This window comes from Schistocerca piceifrons, chromosome 6 (genome assembly GCF_021461385.2).
Source record: "Schistocerca piceifrons isolate TAMUIC-IGC-003096 chromosome 6, iqSchPice1.1, whole genome shotgun sequence".
In the NCBI taxonomy this organism is placed as follows: domain Eukaryota; kingdom Metazoa; phylum Arthropoda; class Insecta; order Orthoptera; family Acrididae; genus Schistocerca; species Schistocerca piceifrons.
The window spans coordinates 479846647-479869739 of NC_060143.1; the positions used below are offsets into that span (position 1 = coordinate 479846647).

The 23093-nt window shown below is 45.6% G+C and overlaps 1 protein-coding gene across 1 annotated transcript in view; it reads left to right on the forward strand.

Moving 5' to 3' along the window:
• The window catches only part of LOC124803124 (tubulin beta-1 chain-like), a 97469-nt gene that overhangs the window by 49782 nt on the left and 24594 nt on the right, over window positions 1–23093 (forward strand). Inside the window, exons 3-4 of the mRNA XM_047264300.1 lie at window positions 5159–5485; window positions 9712–10179. Coding sequence (XP_047120256.1) covers window positions 5159–5485; window positions 9712–10179 — 795 coding nt within the window. The remainder of the gene's footprint in view (window positions 1–5158; window positions 5486–9711; window positions 10180–23093) is intronic.

Genomic DNA, 23093 nt, shown 5'->3' on the forward strand with positions numbered 1-23093 from the left:
CGCTGCCAGAGGTGTCTGCGGTACAACGCACACCCGCAAGGCCCCCACCTGCCTGCAATGTAAGCAAGCACACTACCTCCGGCAGTGCCCCAACCTCCTGTCCCCTCCCTCCTGTAACACCTGTAACCTCTCTCATCCTACGTACTCCCAAAAACGTAAGGCCCAACCCCCTCCTACCACTCCTGAACTCACCGTCCCTGTCCACCCTCTGGACGCCCCCACCCCTCCTGGCAATTCCCTTCGCCCACCCCCCCTACCGCTGAGGACATCATCAGATTCCTTACCATCATACTCCAAAATGTCCACCCTTTCCAGCGCCCCCACACCCTCCAGCAGATATCCCTCGCCGCCTGTTCCGTCTTCCACCTTAAAATGTATGCCACCTACTCACATGCCTTCCTCCTAAATGAAACCTTCCTCCAACCCCACCACACCATCCACACTTCGCCCTACCTCCTTCACTGAACTGATAATCCCATCCCGATTGCGCGTGGCGGAGTTGCCATTGGTCACCACTGCCAGATCCCGGTTTGGCTCCAACCTCTACTTCCTGACCCCACCGAACACCTGATCTTTAGTCTCTTCTTCCCCGGCCTTACCATCACCTGCGCCACCATCTATGTCCGCCCTAACGCTCGTATTCCTTTCGACTTCCTCTCCCACATTCACCTTACCTTCTCCTCCTACATGATCGCCGCCGACCGCAACATCCATAGTCGTTCTGCCGCCCAGTTACGGCAGTGGCATCGGTTCCTCTCCTCCCCCTTCCAGGCGACCTCGTCTCCATTCCCCAGCACTCCCGTCCTGAATCCAACTCCACTCCTGATGTCGTCCTCTCCTCCCCTAACCTCCTTGGCTGCATAATGGTGGATGTCATGGACCCCATTGGTAGCGACCATGTCCCCGTCCTCCTCACCATTTCAGACGGTCATCACCTCTGACCCGACCCTCGTAATGACCCTCCCCCAAAGTACGTCCATGATTACTCTTGTGCTGACTGGAATGCCTATCGGGATACCCTCTCCACCCATGTCGATAGCCATCCCTTCATCTATCACCACCCTGATGATATTACCCATGCTGCTTCCTTTCTCTAACAGACCTTACCTTAGGCCATGGAGGCCCACATCCCTACTGTCGCCATCCACCCCCACCGTCCTTCCTTACCCCCACAGGCCATCCTCCTCCTCTGTGAATCCCGCCGTCTCTACCATGCCTTTCTCCACACGCGTGACCCGGACACACTACGACGCCACCGGCAACTCCAGCGACACATCCGAAACTTGCTCGCAGCTAAGAAACGCCATGACTGGCGACAGACATGCACCCTTTTAAATGCTACCCTTCCTATAAACTCGTCCATGTTCTGGTCAGCCTTCTGTCACCTTACCGGAACTAAACCGTCCCCGTACTATCCTCTTCTCCATGATGATCACCCCTTCCCTGACACCCTTAGTAAGGCCAATCACTTTGGCTCCTACCTCTCCAATGTCTTTTCCATCCCCGACGATCCCCAGTTCGATTACTCCCTCTTCCCGGATGTCCGCGATCAAACTGACACCTCTGTCCCTCCCCTCGCACCTGGTTTCCAGTACTTGGACAACACTGCACACACAGAACTCAATGCCCCTACTACTACACAGGATCTCATTGCTACACTCCGCTCAAAACGCAGCACCACCTCTGGTCATGATCGTGTCACCTACCGCCACCTTCGTGAAGCTCCTGTCTCTTTCCTCTCCACCCTGGCCAGGCTCTACAATGTAGTCCTGTCCACCGGCTACTACCCCGACCGCCAGTCCTGATGTTCCCTAAACCCGATAAACCGCCGTCCGCCATCTCCTCCTACCGTCCCATCAGCCTTACCTCGGTCTTCAGCAAGGTCCTGGAATCCAACCCTACCCACTGCATCCACCAACATCTCCACCAGCACAGCCTCCTTCCCGTTACCCAGTGTGGCTTTCAGCCGTCCTTCTCTTCTGATGACCTTCTCCTTCACCTCCCTCATCTCCTTTCCAAACAGCTTAATTCCCCTCGCTCTGCTATCTTCCTCTCCCTGGACCTCGAACGTGCCTATGACTGCGTATGGCATTTCGGTCTCCTCTTCAAGCTCCAAAGCTCAGCCCTTCCCATTAAGTACGTCCGTCTGGTCGGTTCCTTTCTCTCCCAACGTCCTTCCTACGTCACCATCCATAACACGGATTCCTGCACCTTTTTTCCCTCTGTCGGTGTGCCCCAAGGCTCCGTCCTCTCCCCCTTCTGTACCTGTATACGGTGGACATGCCGCCGCCGGCACCCCCCGTCCACCTTCTCCAGTTTGCCGATGAGACCGCCTTCCTTGCCCTTTCCCCCACCCTGCAGTGTTCCCAACACCTTCTCCAATCCCATCTTGACCGGTTCACCGCTAGGTGCAACCAGTGGTTGCTTAAGGTCAATCCCTCCAAAATCCAGATGATCATTGTAGGCAAAACCACCCCTTCCTTCCGCCTCCTCGATTTCTATCTAACCATCTATGGCCGTCCTATCGCCCTCACCCCCACCTTTAATTACCTTGGCGTCGCCCTCGACCGTCGCCTCTCCTGGACCCCCCCTATCTCCAGACAATCCAAACCAAGGCACACTCCCGACTCCATCTCCTCAAGCTCCTTTCCGGCCATACGTGGGGTCTGGACCGCTCCACCGTACTCCACCATACTCCACACCTATAAATCGCTCATCCGCCCTGTCCTCTGTTATGCCCATCCTGCCTGGATCTCTGTTCCCCCTCGCTTTTACAAATCCCTTCAGATCTTTGAACGCCCTGATCTCCACCTCGCCTATCGTATCTGTCACCCCTCCCCTACGCAGATCCTGTACGACCTCATTCCGTTCCCCCACCTCCTCCTTCTCCTCGAATGGATACGGATCCTCTGCACCTCCTGTAAACTCGATCCTCCTCACCCACTTGTCTCACCCATCCTCTCCCACCCCCGCCCACTGCCGCACCTGCATTCCCACGTCCCACCTACTCTCCATCTCTCTAGCCTCCTTACCCTCTCCCAAGGTGGCTTCTGCCAGCTCCCCCTCCATGATGATGCCCTCCTTCCCTCCATCTTCCCCTCCTATCAACTTTGATCCTCCCCTCCCACTTCCCGTCTTTTTTTCCTTTGGGCACCCTCCCTCCCTTCTCTCTCATTTTCCCTCCATCCCCCCTTCCTCCACATCTCTTCCCCTTGGCTTCCCCTACCCCCCTCCACCCTTCCTTCCTCCCCCTATCCTCCTGCCCTTGGCATCTCTGCTCTCCCGTCTCCCTCTCCCACCCCCCTCCTCCTCTCTTGGCAGGTCCCCGGACTCGTACACACTCAGTGGACATTCGCGCGCTGCAGATCATCGCCATCAGTGTCTCATGTGTGTGCCTTTGTGTTTGTGTTTAGTGTTCTTTCGCCGTCACGCCACCACTGTTCACCTGTGCCATTGCCGTCGTCCGTGTTTTGTGCGCCGTGTCAACAGGCTTTAGTGGTTTTTCTTGTCCGTGTGAACGGCTTCGTGTATATTGCTTTCTGTGTCGACGGTTTTTGCCTGCTATTTGTATTGTATTATCTGTACTTCCTTTATGTCATATATTGTACCACTCGCGGCTGAAGAGCAGTGTACTATGCTGCTGACAGCCCACCTTTGTACAAGGTGTTTAAAATAACAAATAAGGAAAAAAATTTAAGCTCAGCCTGCGCACTCCACCTCGCCTTCCGTATACGTCTCCCATCCCCCACGCAGATCCTCTATGACTTCATTCCATTACCGCATCTGCTCCTGTTCCTCGAACATATCCACATACTCTACACCTCCCGCCACCTTGATCCCCCTCACCCCCTGGTTGCTCCTCTCCTATCCCGTCCCTGCCCCCTGCCATGCCTTCACTGTTATGTCCCCCCTACCCCCCACCTCTACACCCTTCATCTCCTTTCCCAAGGAGATTTCCATCAACTCCCCCTCCTGGATGATGCCCTCTCTCCCTCCATCTATCCCTCCTATCAACTCTGATCCCCACCCCCCTCCTTTCCTCCATCCTTTCTTTGGGCTCCCTCTTCTCCCCCTTCCATCCTGTTTTCTCCCCACCAAACCTCTCCCTACCTCCCTTCTCCCCCCCCCTGAGTCCTTTTGTATTCCCCTCCTCTGCGTTACCCACTCCCTGTCGCCTATGCCCAGCACCCCCCAACCCTCTTATGGGTCCTCATTCTCCATCGGCTCCTTTCCCGCCCCCCCCCCCCCCCCGCCTTCGCTTTTCCTCTCCTTCCCCCCTTTTTTATCTTTCCATCACCTGTCCAGTTTCCCCCCACCTGCTCTCGGCTGTGGTACGTCACATTTGCCAACTTTTTAGTGCAGTGATTCAGTGACTCTTCAGTGTCATCTTTCTCGTGTTGCGAACGGAAACCATACTGTCGCTAGGTGCGAATTTTATATCTTTTGCGCACAGAAACCAGACTGTCCCCGTGTTTTTTAATTGTCTGTCTATTGTTTTACCTGTCTGCTTCGTATGTATTTTATCATCCCTCTGTTCTTTGTTTTAAGTTTCACGATATTTTTTTCGCCATGTTACTCTTTAAGTCTCCGATTTTATCGTCTGTTTTTATTATTTTTTCTCTTCAACTTTTTAACAAAGTCTGTAGGCTGAAGAACGGCATACTAAGCTGCTGCCAGCCCGCCCGCTTCGGGGGGAATTGAAATTCAATAAAGAAAAAAAAAAAAAGCTCAGCCTGCCAGTCTAACCTTGCGTACGTCTCAGGACACGTTGCCTCGCTTTAGACAGCGCATTTATTTTCGTCTTTTGTTTACGAGTGAACGTGGTTGTCTAGTCAGGTTTTCTTGACTCTGTTGTTTCGTTCTTGTTGTTGTCGTAAGGTCCTTCGTTGGTCGTGTCCGTCCTCTGCCGTTGTGTTGTTGTTCGCGGGCCGCTCCGCGGGTCCCGCCGCGTTTCCCGTCACTGCAACCCCACGACTGTTCCGGTCGCCGTTACAACAGCTTTCTTTACTGGAACAATGAAGTGCAGATTCTTAACATCCAGTGAAACCAAACTGGAGGAGATGCTGCCCATTATTACTGCTAAAACATTACTAACCTTACCTCATATCCTTGAAATGGACCTGTGTTACATCTGTTGTGGTGGTCACACTGCCTGCAGGTTCCAGCTGACGCACTCCCTGGGCGGCGGCACCGGCTCCGGGATGGGCACGCTGCTAATCTCCAAGATCCGCGAGGAGTACCCTGACCGCATCATGAACACCTATTCAGTGGTGCCATCACCCAAGGTGTCTGACACCGTGGTCGAGCCCTACAATGCCACGCTCTCCGTGCACCAGCTGGTCGAGAACACCGACGAGACCTTCTGCATCGACAACGAGGCTCTCTACGACATCTGCTTCCGTACGCTGAAGCTCGCTACACCCACGTACGGCGACCTCAATCACCTCGTGTCGCTCACCATGTCCGGCGTGACCACCTGCCTCAGGTACGTGCGATGCCGTTTCTCTCGCGCTCCTAGCGATATTGGCGCCTCTCCAAACAAGTGAAAGGTGTTTAGATAGCAGTTACTGAGAGGCTGTGGCCGGGTTCGTCACATCTTTGGGTAACCGGGAAGGTAAGCCAATAAAAGCTCTGTGGTACAGTATAACCAAAATCCTGTCTTCAAATAACTTTTGTTTCAATAGATAGTCTACCTTCTCAATACGTTAACAGAATAAAAATCCGCTTCAGTTTACTGTAATGTCTTATTTACTACACGACAGGTTTCGAATCCTAAAGCTTCATCTTCAGGTGGCAACGAATAATTATAGTAACAAAAAAAGGTTCGCGGTCGAGCCAGTCAGTCATGCATAGTATAACCAATAACCGTGCCTCCCGCCTCAGTTACGTGTCTTGGGGTCGAGATTCTATGGAGGCACCTGAATATGCAGCTTTAGGCTTAGAAACCGGTCGTGAAATAAATAGTAAATTATGGTGACCTGATGCGTATTTTTATTCTATAATATGCCCAGTGACTTTGTAGCTGTCGTCTTCTTATTTTTCGTCACAATCCCCTTGAAATAGCCGACCATCACGATCACTCAACGCACACTTTCGTGAACGTTATGACTTAGCGGATGATGTTTTCCACTTTACCGTATAAATCTTCTACATCTTGCCTCTTGAAACACCATACATTTTGGCTACCTTCGTTACGGTAACATCCACCACACGACCACCAAAGATTTGCAAACGTATGAATTCACTAAGCTCCGATATAATGCACTCACAACTACACAGATCACTTTTCTAATGACGAATGATACTTGCAACATATTGAGGACATTTCACAGGTGCTGTTTATGGTCAAATAAAACAGCGCCACCTGCGGAGTTGGCTATAATTTGCATTTATGTTCAAGCCTGTGTTTCTTGCGGAGTCTCAATATTTTTGCATTATGATGATGAAATAATGGATTCATCAAACGTGTACTTATTAGTCTGCAGTATTCTTTGCATCCCATTTGATTATCACACTTCTCCAATTTCCCATGCACTTTGAATGTCACCGAGTCGCTTCGCTGATGCGATGATGTACTCGAGCCACCAGCTTTCGCTTCCATACTCCAGAACCTCTGCCAACGTCACGAGTAGGAGTGTTTATATTTTTAAAAATATCCGGAATCCGATATATCGATATTTAAAAAGTTTACACGATCAGCATGCGATATATCAAAAGAAACTATCGGTACATAATTAAGGAACATATTGACCTACCCACCTACAAAAGTATCGAGATCCCAAAAAACAAAATTTTTCATTGAAATACTTAAGCAATTTAAACAAATAAATACATCCTTCAAACGTTGAATATTGAAAGGTGCTGCACATTTTAAATATAAGGCTTTAGATTCGTACATTTAAGTATTGATTTGTTATGAGATATTCTGCACATGAACAAGGTAGCTGCCTGCTTATGCCCCTTATTGTTAGCAAAGTGGTTATCCCAAAGCGCGAACGTGTATCGTTTAAGAGGTGTCCGATGGGTGCGTCGTTCGGTTTCGTCACATATCGGATTTGTCTGGAACAGTTCGTGCCTACTTCCCAGTTTTTACATTGCTGCAAACGCCAGCCACCTAGCAGTTGAAGTGTCAAACTTGCGTGGTGAAGTTAAACGTTGCGATTTTTGTTGATAGTACAAATCTTGCCATTTAAATTATGGTCACCTTTTCGAGTAACTATTTGTGAAGATTTCCGATGTCCAGAAGTAGCACACTAGTGGCGTTAAAAATCGTTTCTTAATGCAAATGGTGCGAATTTTTGTCCACATCGGAAATGTTGTTATTCCATTCACACTGCCAGCCCCCCCCCCCCCCCCCAAAGTGCAATCGGACTTCTTCTTTGTGCCACCTGCCACCTATACTTGCTTCACGCAGTCAAAGAGAAACACTGGACGTGATAGGAGCTCAAAAAGTAGGAAGATCCATTCACACAGGCAAAGTAAAATTATGTTCTAATACAATATATATATAAAGGAAGTCGTGTTAGTTACACCATTTATACCTCAAGAACGGCTGGACCGATTTGGCTGAAAATTGGTGGAGAGGTAGCTTAGAACCAGGAGACGGACATAGGATACTCTTCATCCCGTTCGAACGCTATAACATATAAAACGTGGTATAACAAAACCGCATCTGGCATGGAATAACAAAACGCAAATGATAGCTAAACGTCTACGATTAAGTATCAGTATATACCATTAATTAAAAATTTTAAGAAATAATTTGTATTTACTTTGAATCATCATTTACAATGCCGCGATCAAGACGATCGAATATCGGTAATGGTCGATTACCTGTCGAAGAATCGAGCGGATTGATTTCACTTCCTCATAATTTCTGTAACTTTGTCTCATCGAAAGACGAATTTATCAACAAGGTATCCCCAAACACCATCACTAACTACAAGAGTAATGAATGGTTGAGTGAGCGAGCAATTTTAGCGGCTAAGAATAAAGATGAAGACGACCTAAACTACATAATTTAGAATGCGATCATTGGTAAAATGCATTCATTCAAATCTATTGACTGTGTAACAAATGAAGATGAAGCCACCAACTATCCAACTGAATTTTTAAACTCCTTGGATGTGCCTGGCTTACCACCGCAAAATGTACGCTTAAAAGTTGGCTCAGTAGCAATCATGCTTCGAAACATAAACCAACCAAAACTGTGCAACGATACTCGTTTGGTGGTAAGTAAATTGATGAACAATGTTATTTACGCGACGATACTCAAAGGAAAATTCGAAGGTGAGGAAGTTCTCATTCCGAGGATCACGGTTATCCCAACCGATATGCCGTTTGAGTTTAAAAAGACTTCAATTACCGATCCGTTTTGCATTCGCCATGACCATTAACAAATCACAAGGACAATCCTTGAAATTTTGTGGTTTAAATCTGGAATATCCATGTTTTTGACATGGTCAGTTATATGTGGCATGTTCACGGGTCGGAAGACCATCTACGTTGTTTGTTCTTGCGCCTGATAATAAAACAAAAAATGTCGTGTGTCATAAGGTACTTAATTGAAGAGTGGAAGCTATGCACCAAAAAAACATAAAGAATAAAGTGATCATTAAAATAGTTAATTTTTTATTTGTATTTCCTAAAAAAATAGAACTTAACATCCAAAATCTGATAATTTATTGGCTTTAAGGCGGAACAGAGTTCGCCGGGTCAGCTAGTATAATATAAAATAAAAATGTCGTCAGCCGATATTGCCATTTCGATATCGATATATCTGGGAGAAAATGTAGCCGATATACAGGGTGTTACAAAAAGGTACGGCCAAACTTTCAGGAAACATTCCTCACATACAAATAAAGAAAATATGTTATGTGGACATGGGTCCGGAAACGCTTAATTTCCATGTTAGAGCTCATTTTAGTTTCGTCAGTATGTACTGTACTTCCTCGATTCACCGCCATGAGTTCATACGGGATACTCTACCTGTGCTGCTAGAACATGTGCCTTTACAAGTACGACACAACATGTGGTTCATACACGATGGAGCTCCTGCACATTTCGGTCGAAGTGTTCGTACGCTTCTCAACAACAGATTCGGTGTCCGATGGATTGGTAGAGGCGGACCAATTCCATGGCCTCCACGCTCTCCTGACCTCAACCCTCTTGACTTTCATTTATGGGGGCATTTTAAAGCTCTTGTCTAAGCAACCCCGGTACCAAATGTAGAGACTCTTCGTGCTCGTATTGTGGACGGCTGTGGTACAATACGCCATTCTCCAGGGCTGCATCAGCGCATCAGGGATTCCATGCGACGGAGGGTTGATGCATGTATCCTCGCTAACGGAGGACATTTTGAAAATTTCCTGTAACAAAGTGTTTGAAGTCACGCTGGTACGTTCTGTTGCTGTGTTTCCATTCCATGATTAATGTGATTTGAAGAGAAGTAGTAAAATGAGCTCTAAAATGGAGAGTAAGCGTTTACGGGCACATGTCCACATAACATATTTTCTTTCTTTGTGTGTGAGGAATGTTTCTTGAAATTTTGGCCGTACCTTTTTGTAGCACCCTGTATATAAATACTTTCTGGAAAGAATATAGATATATTTTATCAACGGTCCTAGTCACGAGTAACGAGCGATATCTACGCTAGTGCTGCCCAACCTGTAGTGGGTCGAGCCCACGGTGACGGTCCGCCTGTTGCCGCAGGTTCCCCGGGCAGCTCAATGCGGACCTGCGCAAGCTGGCGGTGAACATGGTGCCGTTCCCGCGGCTGCACTTCTTCATGCCGGGCTTCGCGCCGCTGACGTCACGCGGCTCGCAGCAGTACCGCGCGCTCAGCGTGCCCGAGCTGACGCAGCAGATGTTCGACGCCAAGAACATGATGGCCGCCTGCGATCCCAGGCACGGCCGCTACCTCACCGTCGCCGCCGTCTTCCGCGGCCGCATGTCCATGAAGGAGGTCGACGAGCAGATGCTCAACATCCAGAACAAGAACAGCAGCTACTACGTCGAGTGGATTCCCAACAACGTGAAGACCGCCGTCTGCGACATCCCACCCCGCGGACTCGAGATGTCCGCCACCTTCATCGGTAACTCCACCGCCATCCAGGAGCTATTCAAGCGGATCTCTGAGCAGTTCACCGCTATGTTCCGCAGGAAGGCTTTCCTCCACTGGTACGTAATTCTCAGTCACGCTGTTCCCAAATAAATATGAATGAAATAAAGAACATGTAGTGTCTAGAACATTTTCCTTGTTCTTACAGCTTAGTGAAAAATTATGGGACAATGCCATTTCGATATTGATATATCGGGGGGAAAATATAGCCGATATGTATAAATACTTTCTGAAAAGAATTTAGATGTTTCGATATTTTATCAACGGCCCTAGTCACGAGTAACTAACGATATTTTTGCAAGTGCTGATATTAGTAGCCCATTACAAACAGTATTGTAAGGTGCTTAAAAATGTTATTAGGAAGGCAAAGAGTATGTGGTATGCAAATAGAATAGCTAATTCACAGGATAAAATTAAAACGATATGGTCAGTTGTGAAGGAAGTGTCTGGTCAGCAGCACAAGGTCGACGATATAAAGTCAATTCGCAGTAAAAATATTTCTGTTACTGATAAATCAGGTATATGTACAGTATTTAACAACCATTTTCTGAACATTGCTGGTGAATTAAATAAAAATTTAGTTTCTACAGGAGATCATATAACTTTATTGGCGAATGCCTTTCCGAGATTGATGTCTGAAATACTCCTCTGTGATACAGACAAGAGGGAGATTGAGACAATAATCAAATCACTGAAGACTAAGGACTCTCATGGTTATGATGGAGTGTCTAGTAGAGTATTAAAGTACTGTGCTGCAGATGTTAGCCCTGTATTTAGCTATATTTGTAATTTTTCCTATAGGAATGGTCAGTTTCCTGAAAGATTTAAGTACTCAGTAGTAAAGCCGCTTTATAAAAAGGGAGAAAGGTATAATGTAAATAATTTTAGACCTATTTCTTTTCCATCAGTGTTTGCTAAAGTTATCGGAAAGGCTGTGTATGTAAGGATAATTGGTCATTTTATATCAAACGATTTGCTATCAAATGTACAGTACGGCTTTAGAAGTCGTTTAACAACTGAAAATGCTATATTCTCTTTTCTGTGTGAGGTACTAGATGGGCTAAACAAAGAGTTTCGAAGGTTTCGCGTATTTTTTATTTAACTAATGCATATGATTGTGTTGATCACAAAATTTTGCTCCAGAAGTTGGATCATTACAGAATATGGAGAGTAGCTCACAATTGGTTCACCTCTTTAGCAACAGGCAGCAAAAGGTCATTATTCACAGTGTTGATAACGGCTGTGATGTGGAATCTGAGTGGGGTACTGTCAAGGGGGAGGGGGGGGGTGCCCCAGGGATCAGTGTTGGGGCCACTCCTGTTCATTATTTATATAAATGATATGATCTCTAGTATTACGGGTAACTCTAAAATATTTCTGATTGCTAGCTTGGTAGTAAAGTATGTTGTGTGCAACATTGGCTCGGTTTCAAATAGTGCAGTACATCATCTCAGTTCATGGCTTATAGAAAATAAACTAACATTAAATCACAGTAAGACTCAGTTTTTACAGTTTCTAACACACAATTCAACAAAACCTGACGTTTTAATTTCACAGAACGGGCATATGATTAGTGAAACTGGACAGTTCAAATTTCTAGGTGTTCAGATAGATAGTAAGCTGTCGTGGAAAGCCCACGTTCAGGATCTTGTTCAAAGACTTAATACTGCCACTTTTACTATTCGAACGGTATCAGAAGTGAGTGATACTTTAGTCAACTGTGCTTATTTTCATTCGCTTATGTCGTATGGTATTATATTTTGGGGTAACTCTTCCCATTCTATAAGGATATTTTTGTCTCAGAAACGGGCCGTTCGGGCAGTAAGTGGTGTGAGTTCACGAACCTCTTGTCGACCTCTGTTCATGAGTCTGGGTAATTTGACATTAGCCTCTCAATATGTATATTCCTTATTGTCGTTTCTTGTTACCTACATTAGTTTATTCCCAAGAATAACCAGCTTTCACTCGGTTAATACTCAACAGAAATCAAACCTGCATTTGGATCGGACTTCCTTAACTCTTCTGCAGAAAGGTGTACAGTATACTGCTGCATCCATTTTCAATAAGCTGCCACTCTAATTCAAAAATCTTTGCAGTAATACACGCGCTTTCAAATCGAAACTGAAGAGTTTCCTCATGGGTCACTCTTTCTATTCTGTCAAAGAGTTCCTTTAAAAATTATGCTGATTCTTACTGTACTGCTGATAGCATTTACTTAAACTTATGGACTGACTTTTTTCAGGTTCATGAACATTTATTTTTATCTGTTATTGCTTTTATGTTGTAATTTCATGTACTGACACGTTCCATGACCTTGGAGATTTGCTCCTCAATTTGGTCCTATGGAACTTGATGTGTAAATAAATAAATAAAATAAATAAATGTCAGAAAGTTTCCGAAATATACACGGCGGTGTGGAAAGTCGTGGGGAGCGATACAGATGACAGTATTATTGCGTATACAAGAATAAAAGAGCAGTGGACTGGCAGACCTGACATTTGTGCTCAGGTCATTCATTTGAAAGGGTTTCCGACGAAGTAAAGAAGAAAGTGCATTGGCGGAGCCGTTATTTGTACTCAGGTGAGTCATGGGGAGAGATTTCCGACGTGATCATGGCTGCACAACAAGAATTGACAGACTTTGAATGCGGAATGGTAGTTGGAGCTAGACACGTTAAACATTCCATTTCTGAAATTGTTAGGGAATTCAATATTTCGAGAGCCACAATGTCAAGAGTGTGTCGAGAATACCAAATTCCGGGGGTTACTTCTCATCACCTACAACGTAGTGGCCGACGGTCGCCACTTAACAACCGACAGCAGCGTTTGCGAAGATTTGTCAGTGCTAAAGACAAGCAACATTGCTTGAAATCAGTGGGACGTACGACGGTACGGCAGCGCGCCGAAATTTGGCTTTAATGGCCAAATTGCGATTGCTTTTGCTAACAGCACGGCTTCCCTTGGAGCGGCTCTCCTAGGTTCGTGACCAAATCGGCTGAACCCTAGACGACTAAAAAACCGTGACGTGGTCAGATCAGTCCAAGCTTAAGTTGGTATGAGCCGATGGTAGGCTTGTGATATGGAGCTGTTCCACAACGCCATGGATCCAAGCTGGCACTTACGGTGGCTCCATAATGTTGTGGCTGTGTTTAGATGGAACGGACTGGGTCCTCTGGTCCAACCGATTCCATCACTGACTGGAAATGGCTATTTTCGGCTACGCGGAGACCTTTTGCAGCCAATCATGGACTTCATCTTCCCAAATAATGATGGCATTTTTATTTCACCGGACCACAGTTGTTCGCGATTGGTCTAAAGAACATTCTGGACAATTCGAGCCAGTCCATTGGCCAACAAGATCCCCTGAGGTGAATCCCATCGAACATTTATAAGACATAATCGAGGGGTCAGTTCGGAAACAAAATCCTACACTGCTACATTTTCGCAATTATAGACGGCTATAGAAGCAGCATGGCTCGGTATTTCCGCTGGGGACTTCCAATGGCCTGTTGAGTCCATACTACCTGAGGTTCTGCACTACGTTGGGCAAAAGCAGGTCCAACACGATATTAGGAGGTATCCCATGGCTTTTGTCACCCCAGCGTAATAGACCGGTGAGCAGAATTTAAGGACAGAGGTAACTTTCGCATGAGGTGACACAGCCAAGTAACATAGCGCGATAAAACTTTAATTATACATAGGAAAAACTGCTATATTATATGCGCACATAGGGAAGCAGTAGCGAATCACAACAGCGTTGTGTCACAGTGTTCGACAGTGTTCCTGAGTGCAGTATGTGTTCTTACCTCTTCTCGTATGAGAGCACGTCAAGCATTGTAGAATACTCTGCTCAACATAGCAGAATGGTTGTCAGGCAAAAGACAAAGACAAGATATAGATGTCATTCCACTGCCATCCCGCAACATCGTGGAACACTCATAGCGCTGGGATAACTTCGGAATTCACAATTTTAATCATGCCTTTACTATCCGATTACCGCTACTTGCTAGTTCACGTATAGGCGCGTGCACTTAAGGTCAACGAAGGCCAACGAACGACAGAGATTGCAGTCGGCAAAACGTTGGTCGCCCATGCATTGGCGTTCGGCTTCTCATCAACACCAAACGAAGGGGCTGGGCAAAGGGATTCAGCCCTATAGAATCGCGGTTGGCTCTGATAAGTTGCCAACGAATCTCCCGATTCTTTATTGTTGTAAAGTAGCATTTTGATTACAATTTCACCGGCCGACATTATGAGAGAAGATGCAGATTTAGCAGTCGTCGCATTTTGGTGCAAGAAACTGATCATCAGAAACAGAAGAATAAGAAATAACGCTGGTGAATGACTTCTCTTTTTAAAACTAAGGAGCAGTGTGCTGGGATAAAATTAATGTCTACCTCAAAGTTGAATTGGAATGTGGACTATATCATATTTTTTTCCTCCTGAGGGTTATTTGTTTTCAATTGCTACTGAAATGTGTTTCTCCTAAAGTTTCCACAGATACATCTCTTTTAGGAGAGCAGTAGCTGTAGCAGGAAGTTAATAGTCACGTCCAGTTTTGTTTGTTTCTCTTTGTTGATCAAGCGAAAAGATGTCAACAAAGGCTCCATTTTCTCTTGCACATCGTGAACATTTCTTTCTAACAGCTCACTTATTTCTCTCCATACTTCTGATGTTTTCAGTTTGTTTCTATAACTGCAGTTCATAGGGGCCCATAAACAATACCGTTCACGATTGAACTACCAGCTTTCTCATATTCCATTCCATACTCCGGTATTTTTAAACAAAATAAATACACGTTCTTAGCGAGAGGAGGCACTGCGTGCAGGGGAAACAGCGACTGTTTAAATGAGGACTCTCACGACAGCAATAAGTCGCACTGAGCAATCAATCAATCAGTCGTGTGACTAGGGTCTCCCGTAGGGTAGACCGATTGCCGGGTGCAAGTCTTTCGACATGCGCGTCGATGGGGATGAAATGATGATTAGGATAACACAACACCCAGTCCCTGAGCGGAGAAAATCTCCGACCCAGCCGGGAATCGATACCGGGCCCTTAGGATTGACATTCTGTCGCGCTGACCACTCAGCTACCGGGGGCGGACAATAAGTCGCACTAAGTATGTTCCATTGACTGGTTTCGCTCTTTAATTTAACATTCAACTACTGCACTATACACTGCAAATTCCAGAGTTTCTGATGACGATGTTGTTATATAGCGAAACCAGTTAATAAAACACACCAAGTGCTAATTATGATTGTCCTGAAAAACGTAAAAACACACCCGTTCTAGAGACACAACATATGGTATTCAACCAAAGAACATTCGACACGTCTTCCACACTGGATGAGGGATCCCAAAGCCAACCAACCGCCAGCGCTTTCGCATCGTTGACTCCTATTTGCCACTCGTACACACTTAGCGAATCTCGGCTAACGAAGCGGATGGCTACCGTTCGTTGATCTTCGTTGGCTTCGTGTGTACTCGCCTAATGTCACTAGTCGCTGTAGTGTTGCCACATAGGCTGCCGCTCTGTTTAAGGTGACTCGCAAACATTGCTGATCACGTCACATGTGATGAAATGTTGTTGACCCTTGTGAGCAAACTCAAAACAGAAAAATGTCGGTTTCACCACTAAAAGCGGACTGTAATTTGTCATTTCATTGGTTACCTGAAACTATCCTCGCACTGCCACCATGAGCTTACGCAATACCAACCGATAAGCAGTTCTGGTTAGCAGTTTCTTACAGTAGAATTGCGCTATACCAAAACTACAGTTCGATAGTTTTAGAACACTACATAAATAACATAGTAAATGGTATGATTACCGGTAGTATTGGTAGCACTGGCAGAGAAAAAAAGGTAAATGAATGTGTGTGAGAGAAAATGAGAGTCGACGATTTCTCTTTGCTTTCTGTTGGTTTGATTGTTTATTTTGCACATAATTATAACTGCAATACACTCACTGTTAGTCCACTGTGTATTTTTTATTCTTACAGAATATAAATTACATTGTGTAGGTAATAAAATAACAATAAAACTTCCGCACTTTCATATAACCAAAGTAATTACTTTTGACGCAAGTACAGTTTATATTAATTTTAAAAATCAACAGCCTCAGTTGCACAGATTACCTAGATTTACCGAGGTTTCAGTTGCGATAACCCAATCTTCTCCAGAATAAAAGTAAGTACCGTTTGTCCATAGTGGACATCCTCACGCTAAAACAACAAATCAATAAATTATCGTCAGGATGTAAAAACTTATCTGAAACTGCCTGGGCCCCACTTCGCGACCGCGATGCGGTAGCCACGAAAGCTGTACTGGAACTGACCGTAGCGTCGTGAGGTCCGCCTAGGCGGATACAATACCTTGCGCCTGCGCATAAGCTGTGTGAAGGGTACTTGCTGGGACGAGACGCGAACCTAACTCCTGACCATGAATTTGCTAGTAAAGTGAAATAAAAGAAAGGTATAGTGAAGAAAAGGGTGTATATGTTATCCTGTGCAGAACGTACTTAGATCGACTGTCTTAACCTTTATGAAGTATTTGTTGGTCATGATATGAGGACTACATCGCGTGCTTACAACGTGTGGCCTGTCTACGAAAATTTTGTGCTTAAGCACGAAGTTTAATTACCTTAAGGAACTTAGGTGTGGGAAGGATAATATAAAGCCAACATCTTCATTATTATGACTAGGTCTAAAAATTATTTTAGATGTAAATGTTAAACATTTGCTTAGCTATGGTTACAACGCATGAACATCCTATTGACTTAGCACACAAATGGTCGAGAATGAACATATGAACAAGTCAACAACTAATGAGTAACATCCGGCAATACGGGCCATATAATATAGATGGACATTATTCAAGGTTAGTATATTTGACCTGAAATGGTCAAAATAAACTAATGCAAGTGCCTGATTGAGCTTCATGACGAAGTTACGGTTATGAGTTACAGAAAATACTAAAGTAGGGGATAATGTGGCGGCAATGGGGTACTCAATTTTCTTCATATATATATATATATATATATATATATATATATATATATATATATATATATATATATATATGTTGTTATTTTGTAAATAGTAAAAGGTTATTCATCACGATTGAGCCGGCTATTGTGTCCGACCGGTTCTAGGCGCTTCAGTCTGGAACCGCGCGACCGCTACGGTCTCAGGTTCGAATCTTGCTTCGGACATGGATATGTGCGATGTGCTTAGGTTAGTTAGGTTAAGTAGTTCTAAGTTCTAGGGGTCTGAAGACCTCATATGTTAAGTCCCATAGTGCTATGAGTCATCATGATTGAAGGCAAGAGTTTCTTGTTATTATTGATAAATGCGGAAGTTGTTCATGAATAACACAAATAAGTTTCATATCAGCTTGACGGATTCATAAAGCCATGTTGGATATTTTTTTGCTTTTTCTTATTTTACCTTTTTTGAGCAAATTGCGTTCTCTACCACTAAATGATAAATCTATAGTGCTTTCTTTAATCTTATAACAACATTCGTCTGTTTCACTTTACAAATCAATCATTTGCTAATAAAAGCTGAATGAAACGTTGACTATCTCAGTTTTGCTATAAATACAGTTTATTCTTAAGTAACAAACGAGGATAACTTCTAGGACCAAAATATTCGGTTGGTTACCCGGGCCTTTGTACATCCTCAATCAGTTTCTAGACTGTTCACCACTTCCGGTTTTTAGAGGAAACTAGTAAGACAATGATCAAATACGTAAACAAAGCAATCGTTATGAGGTAACGCCCAACAAGTATGCAACACACCTAACATACAGATAACACAGACACGACCTTAAGCGACCAAAGCCACTAGAAAAACTGTCGTACGCTTCGCTTACTTATGGTAGTCTACGGTAGTCTACGATAATTTTACATGTGTAGGTACTACTAAGTCTGTGGTCCAGGTATGCCGGGACGGTAAATCAGCGTGTTTGGCCAGAGGGCTCTGTAATAAAATACTGAGTTAATGGATCAACATCGAACTGAAACGAGTATCTTTCGACGTCCGCCCCGAGCAGATACAACGAACTAAAACGAATAAAATCAGATTTTTTTTTTTAAAAAAAAGTGTTGCGTCTTTGATTAACAATCAAAATGCCCCCGGTCCCGGGTTCGAATGCAGCCACTGTTTAAATTTTGATTAATAATCAGCATTGGCTGTCGATGACTTCCGGCACAAGGAGAAATCCTCATCCTGCCAACGGCCTTGTCAAAGAGGGCGCAGGAGCGCGATACTGCACCTGAATCAGTCTGATATCCGCAGCGCTGAAACGAGGACGTTCTGTTTACGTCCCATTCGCGCGGTCGCGAGTGCCCGTAGTTGTTTACTACTTCGTCGCCACTAGTTTAGAGTCCATCACTACTGACATAACATGGCACATTCATAGAGACAAACCGCCATCAAGATCAGTTTTCAACCCGATCATGCACGGCCGCAAGCTTGTTAAATGGTACGTTTTCTACGTGACGACTTTAAAATTGATCCGCAGGTCATCATTGGTATCCATCTAACACGAGCAGTGTTGTCTACTTCAAGTTAGTAAGTGGCGAGGTGTGCAACAGAATCGTACACGCACATGCGAACGATCTCAAATTTAAACATTCTTACGGCCCTATTGGGGCAGTCTCTATCGATCAAACGGGGCTTGGCCTCCGTACGACACGAGTCTTCCAACTCCCGTTCGAAGTACCACCGGACGTAGTCACCGCGGCTTTCCAGCCCGTGGTCAGCAACATGGCCGGAAAATAGACCACCTTTACAACGTACTCGGTTCTCAACCAGGTTTGACAGATCAAAATTGAACTGACAAAACATGTACCATCCTAACTTGTCATCGGCGGACGTAAGGCGATTATTGTGTATGGCGGACAGCCACGCACTTGCTCCGGTTGTAGCCAAGAAGGACACGTCAGGTCGGATTGTCTCCGACTATGGCTTGCTCAAATCCAGACAGGTGAATCTATGACTCCTTCTAAGGTGAAGACCGTTCCTCTCAATTATGCAGGTTTTGCACGGGCGGCCACCCTTTCCAATACTGACCACATTCATCCGACAGCCGCCCCCGATAGCGAGGCCACGATGGATTCTGCAGTACCGGATCCAGCCACTACAACGGCGCCCCCTCCTGAGAACTATCACCTACCGACCATGCAAGAAAGCACGAATGACCCACGTGTTGTGCCGACAGCGGATTTTCTTCCAGACACTGAAGAGATCCACCCACATTCGGATACAGAAACACATGTCCGTAAAAAGCATTCCCCCCGGAAACATAAGAGACGGCGACGTGCCCCATCCGACGAGTGCTTGCAGCGAACGTCTGACATGGACTGTGGACAATCCGGCGACGGTACCGGCGGTGCTGATGCGGCAATAACACCCCATCCAAAAGATCGCCTTAGTGACAGTTTCAGTCCCTCCGACCCCACAGAAGAGCAGGATCACATGCAGACTGCCGCTGCCGATTGCCAGCCAGTAGCGCCGAAGGAGTTTGCGACAACAAGTGTGGAGAAGCCGCCCATGGAAATTAAACGTCGCTCACCTGTCGTATCCGGATAGCCGCCAAGTCGTTGAGGATACTTAGTATTCGTGTGAAAATCGCCTCCGTGTACATCCCATGACGATCCCCTGGTGGTCAGACTGCGCCAAACCGGCAATGAGGCGAACTTTGGTAACCTACGGTCGCGAGCACGCTGCTTGACGTAGACATACACTCGATTTTTACTTCAGAGCACTGCGAGACTACGATGCTATGACGCCGTCTCCGGAACGACAAACTGCGGTCCGCCGTACTAAGGCTCAGATCATCACTAATAGGAGACGCCATCTAGACGGGGTTGGTCATCCGCTAGAGGACGCAGGATAGGATAGCGAGCGGACGCCCGTCTATGTTCCACGTACGACGCCAAAGAGCGCTGATACGCTTCATCGACACGGAGGACGGCCATCGCCTCACCACGCAACAAGACATAAGGATAGCGTGCTACGATCATTATTCCCAGCTCTGTTTAGCTGAGACTCCTGATCCAACAGCACTGGAGGACGTATGTCAGACGATATACGGGACTGTCACCCCGGCGATGGAAGCGGCCTTGTTGGAAGACATTAAGAAAGAAGAAGTGATCGACGCCATTAGAAAAGGAGCTGCAAACAAGTCTCCGGTTGCTGATGGCCTACCCTTGGAATTTTACCGGACTTTTCAATATCTATTAGCCACCCGATGGACGGAATTCTGTCGCTAACTACTATCCTCAGAAGTACTGCTTCCTGGGGCCCTTGTAGAAGGGATCATTATTCTGATTCACAAACCATCGGGTGGCTCATGGATGCATGACAACCGCCCGCTGACGATATTGAACTGCGACTTTAATATTTTTTCTCGACTGTTGGCGGCACGGATACACCAGACATTACAACACGTCATCTCACCTGATGAAACGTCATTAACAGGCGACAATAATAATCAAACAGCACTCAGTGAATATCGTAACTTTATCCCACTAGCGATGGCATGTCGTCTGAAGGGTGCGCTGGCGGCAATCGCTTTCAGTCAAACTTTCGATCGCGTGGACCACGACTATTTGGAAGCGGTCCTCCAACATATGCGATACCCACAGCCATTTGTCACTGTCGTCATGCGACTACTCCGTGGTGCAACATCCAAGGTGATCGCCAACAGCCGACCTACGCAGCCCCTCACCATTTCTCGATCGATACGCCAAGGCTGCCCTCTGTCCACTTTAGTTTACGCTGTGGCCATGGAATGACTCCTATGCGGCCTGCGCCAACGACTAACGTGTATGACGTTACGAGGCCACACTTTCCGATGTAAGGCATACGCTGACGACCTTGTCATTGTCATCCGCAACGGTGGTGACACAACCAGCGCACTGAACTGGATAGCTACAAATAGCATGGCCACTGGTAGTCGTATCAACGTCGCAAAATCAGTGGCGATGAACATGGGGGCCGGACTGCCTGAGGACAGCGTCACCCCCTTACAGCTCAGCGATGCTTTGAAATGCCTCGGTATTGATATACGACGAACCGCTGCTCACAACTTCTAGAAATGTTCGGACTAGGATAGCCAACAACCGCCAACGAGCACTGGACATCATCCGACTGAGGACACTTTAGACTTTTGGAACTATTTGCAGGGACGACGTTGCAAGGTCCTCCGTAAACTAAAGTATCGACAGTATTTTTCCAATTACTTGTGGACTGCGTTCCACGACCCTCCACGCAGCTGGATCATCACGGGTAAGAGAAGCTAAAATTACAAGACGATGATAGAACACTACACGGTACAACGTTGGCAGCTACCTTGGTCATTGTGAGAAGTCATACCAGGATGATAAAGCCGATGGGGAGTTCCGTCGTGACCTCTCGCACTGTGTAGCAGTATTTGCCCAATTTCCCCTTTTACCCCAAGTGCGAAAGGTTCTTCGCAGTTTTTGTTTACCATCCGGTGCAGGATGTAGTACCGGTTAATGGCTTATTGAATGGCTTCCTTCGCCTCATACTTTGTTCTCTTTCTTTTTGCCCCTTGCTGCAAATATGTTTTCAGGTATGTGCCTCCCCAAGTCGGCGCAACGAGTGTACTTATTCGTTTTGGTTCCTTACTGTTTAAAAAATAAAAGAAATAAATAAAAATAAAACCATTACAACCCTTGTATTGCATCCCCAGAAATGGGAGGGAGGTAGCATTAAAAAAACTGGCGTCGAATAAAAAGACTTCAACCAGGCGGCCGAATTCGCCAGAAGGGGGATCCTCGCCACAAATGCCATATGCACATTTCATTAGTCTACAGGAGATAATTATAGGAAAAAAACACGTATTTTATAACTATTACTAAAGACTTTAATCGACGAAATCTTATTAAATGACATTTAATTACAAAAAAGGGGGAAGAATCAGCAGTGATCAACGGCATGAGGATGTAGAAGGCAATGGAAACCACTGCATTAAAGACAAGTAACGTTTATTCAAAGAACATGTGGCCTGTAATTGATAAAGTGTCATGATGATCTCTCCATTGGCAAAAGATTACTGAATAGTCCCCCATTCGTATCTCCGGGTGTAAACTGCCAAGGGGGAGGTTACCATGAGAAACAGATTGAATAATCAACGAAAGGATAACGTTCTTCGAGTCGGGACTTGCACTGTCAGAAGCTTGAACGTGGTAGGGAAACTAGAAAATCTGAAAAGGGAATTGCAAAGACTCAATCTAGATATAGTAGTGGTCAGTGAAGTGAAATGGAAAGAAGACAACGATTTGTGGTCAGATGACTATAGGGTAATATCAACGGCAGCAGAAAATGGTATAACGGGAGTAGGATTCGTTATGAATAGGAAGGTAGGGCAGAGAGTGCGTTACCAACACCGTCAACTATAGTTCAGGTATACATGCCGACGTCTCAAGCTGAAGATGAAGAAATAGAGAAAGCATTTGAGGATATTGAAAGGGTAATACAGTACGTAAGAGGAGATGAAAATCTAATAAGCATGGGGGACTTCAATGCAGTGGTAGGGCAAGGAGTAGAAGAAAATGTTACAGGAGAATACGGGTTTGGGAGAAGGAAGACTAACTGAATTCTGTAATAAATTTCAGCTAGCAATAGCAAATACTCTGGTCAAGAATCAAAAGAGGCGGAGGTATGCTTGAAAAGGCTGGGTGATGCGGAAAGGTTTCAGTTCGATTACATCATGCTCAGACAGAGATTCCGAAAACAGATACTGGATTGTGAGGCGTACTCAGGAGCTGATATAGACTCAGACCACAATATAATAGTCATGAAGAGCAGGCTTAATTTCAAGAGATAAGTCAGGAAGAATCAATACACAAAGAAATGGGATACGGAAGTACTAAGGAATGACAAGATACGTTTGAAATCCTGTAAGACTACAGATACAGCAATAAATAATAGTCCAGTAGGCAG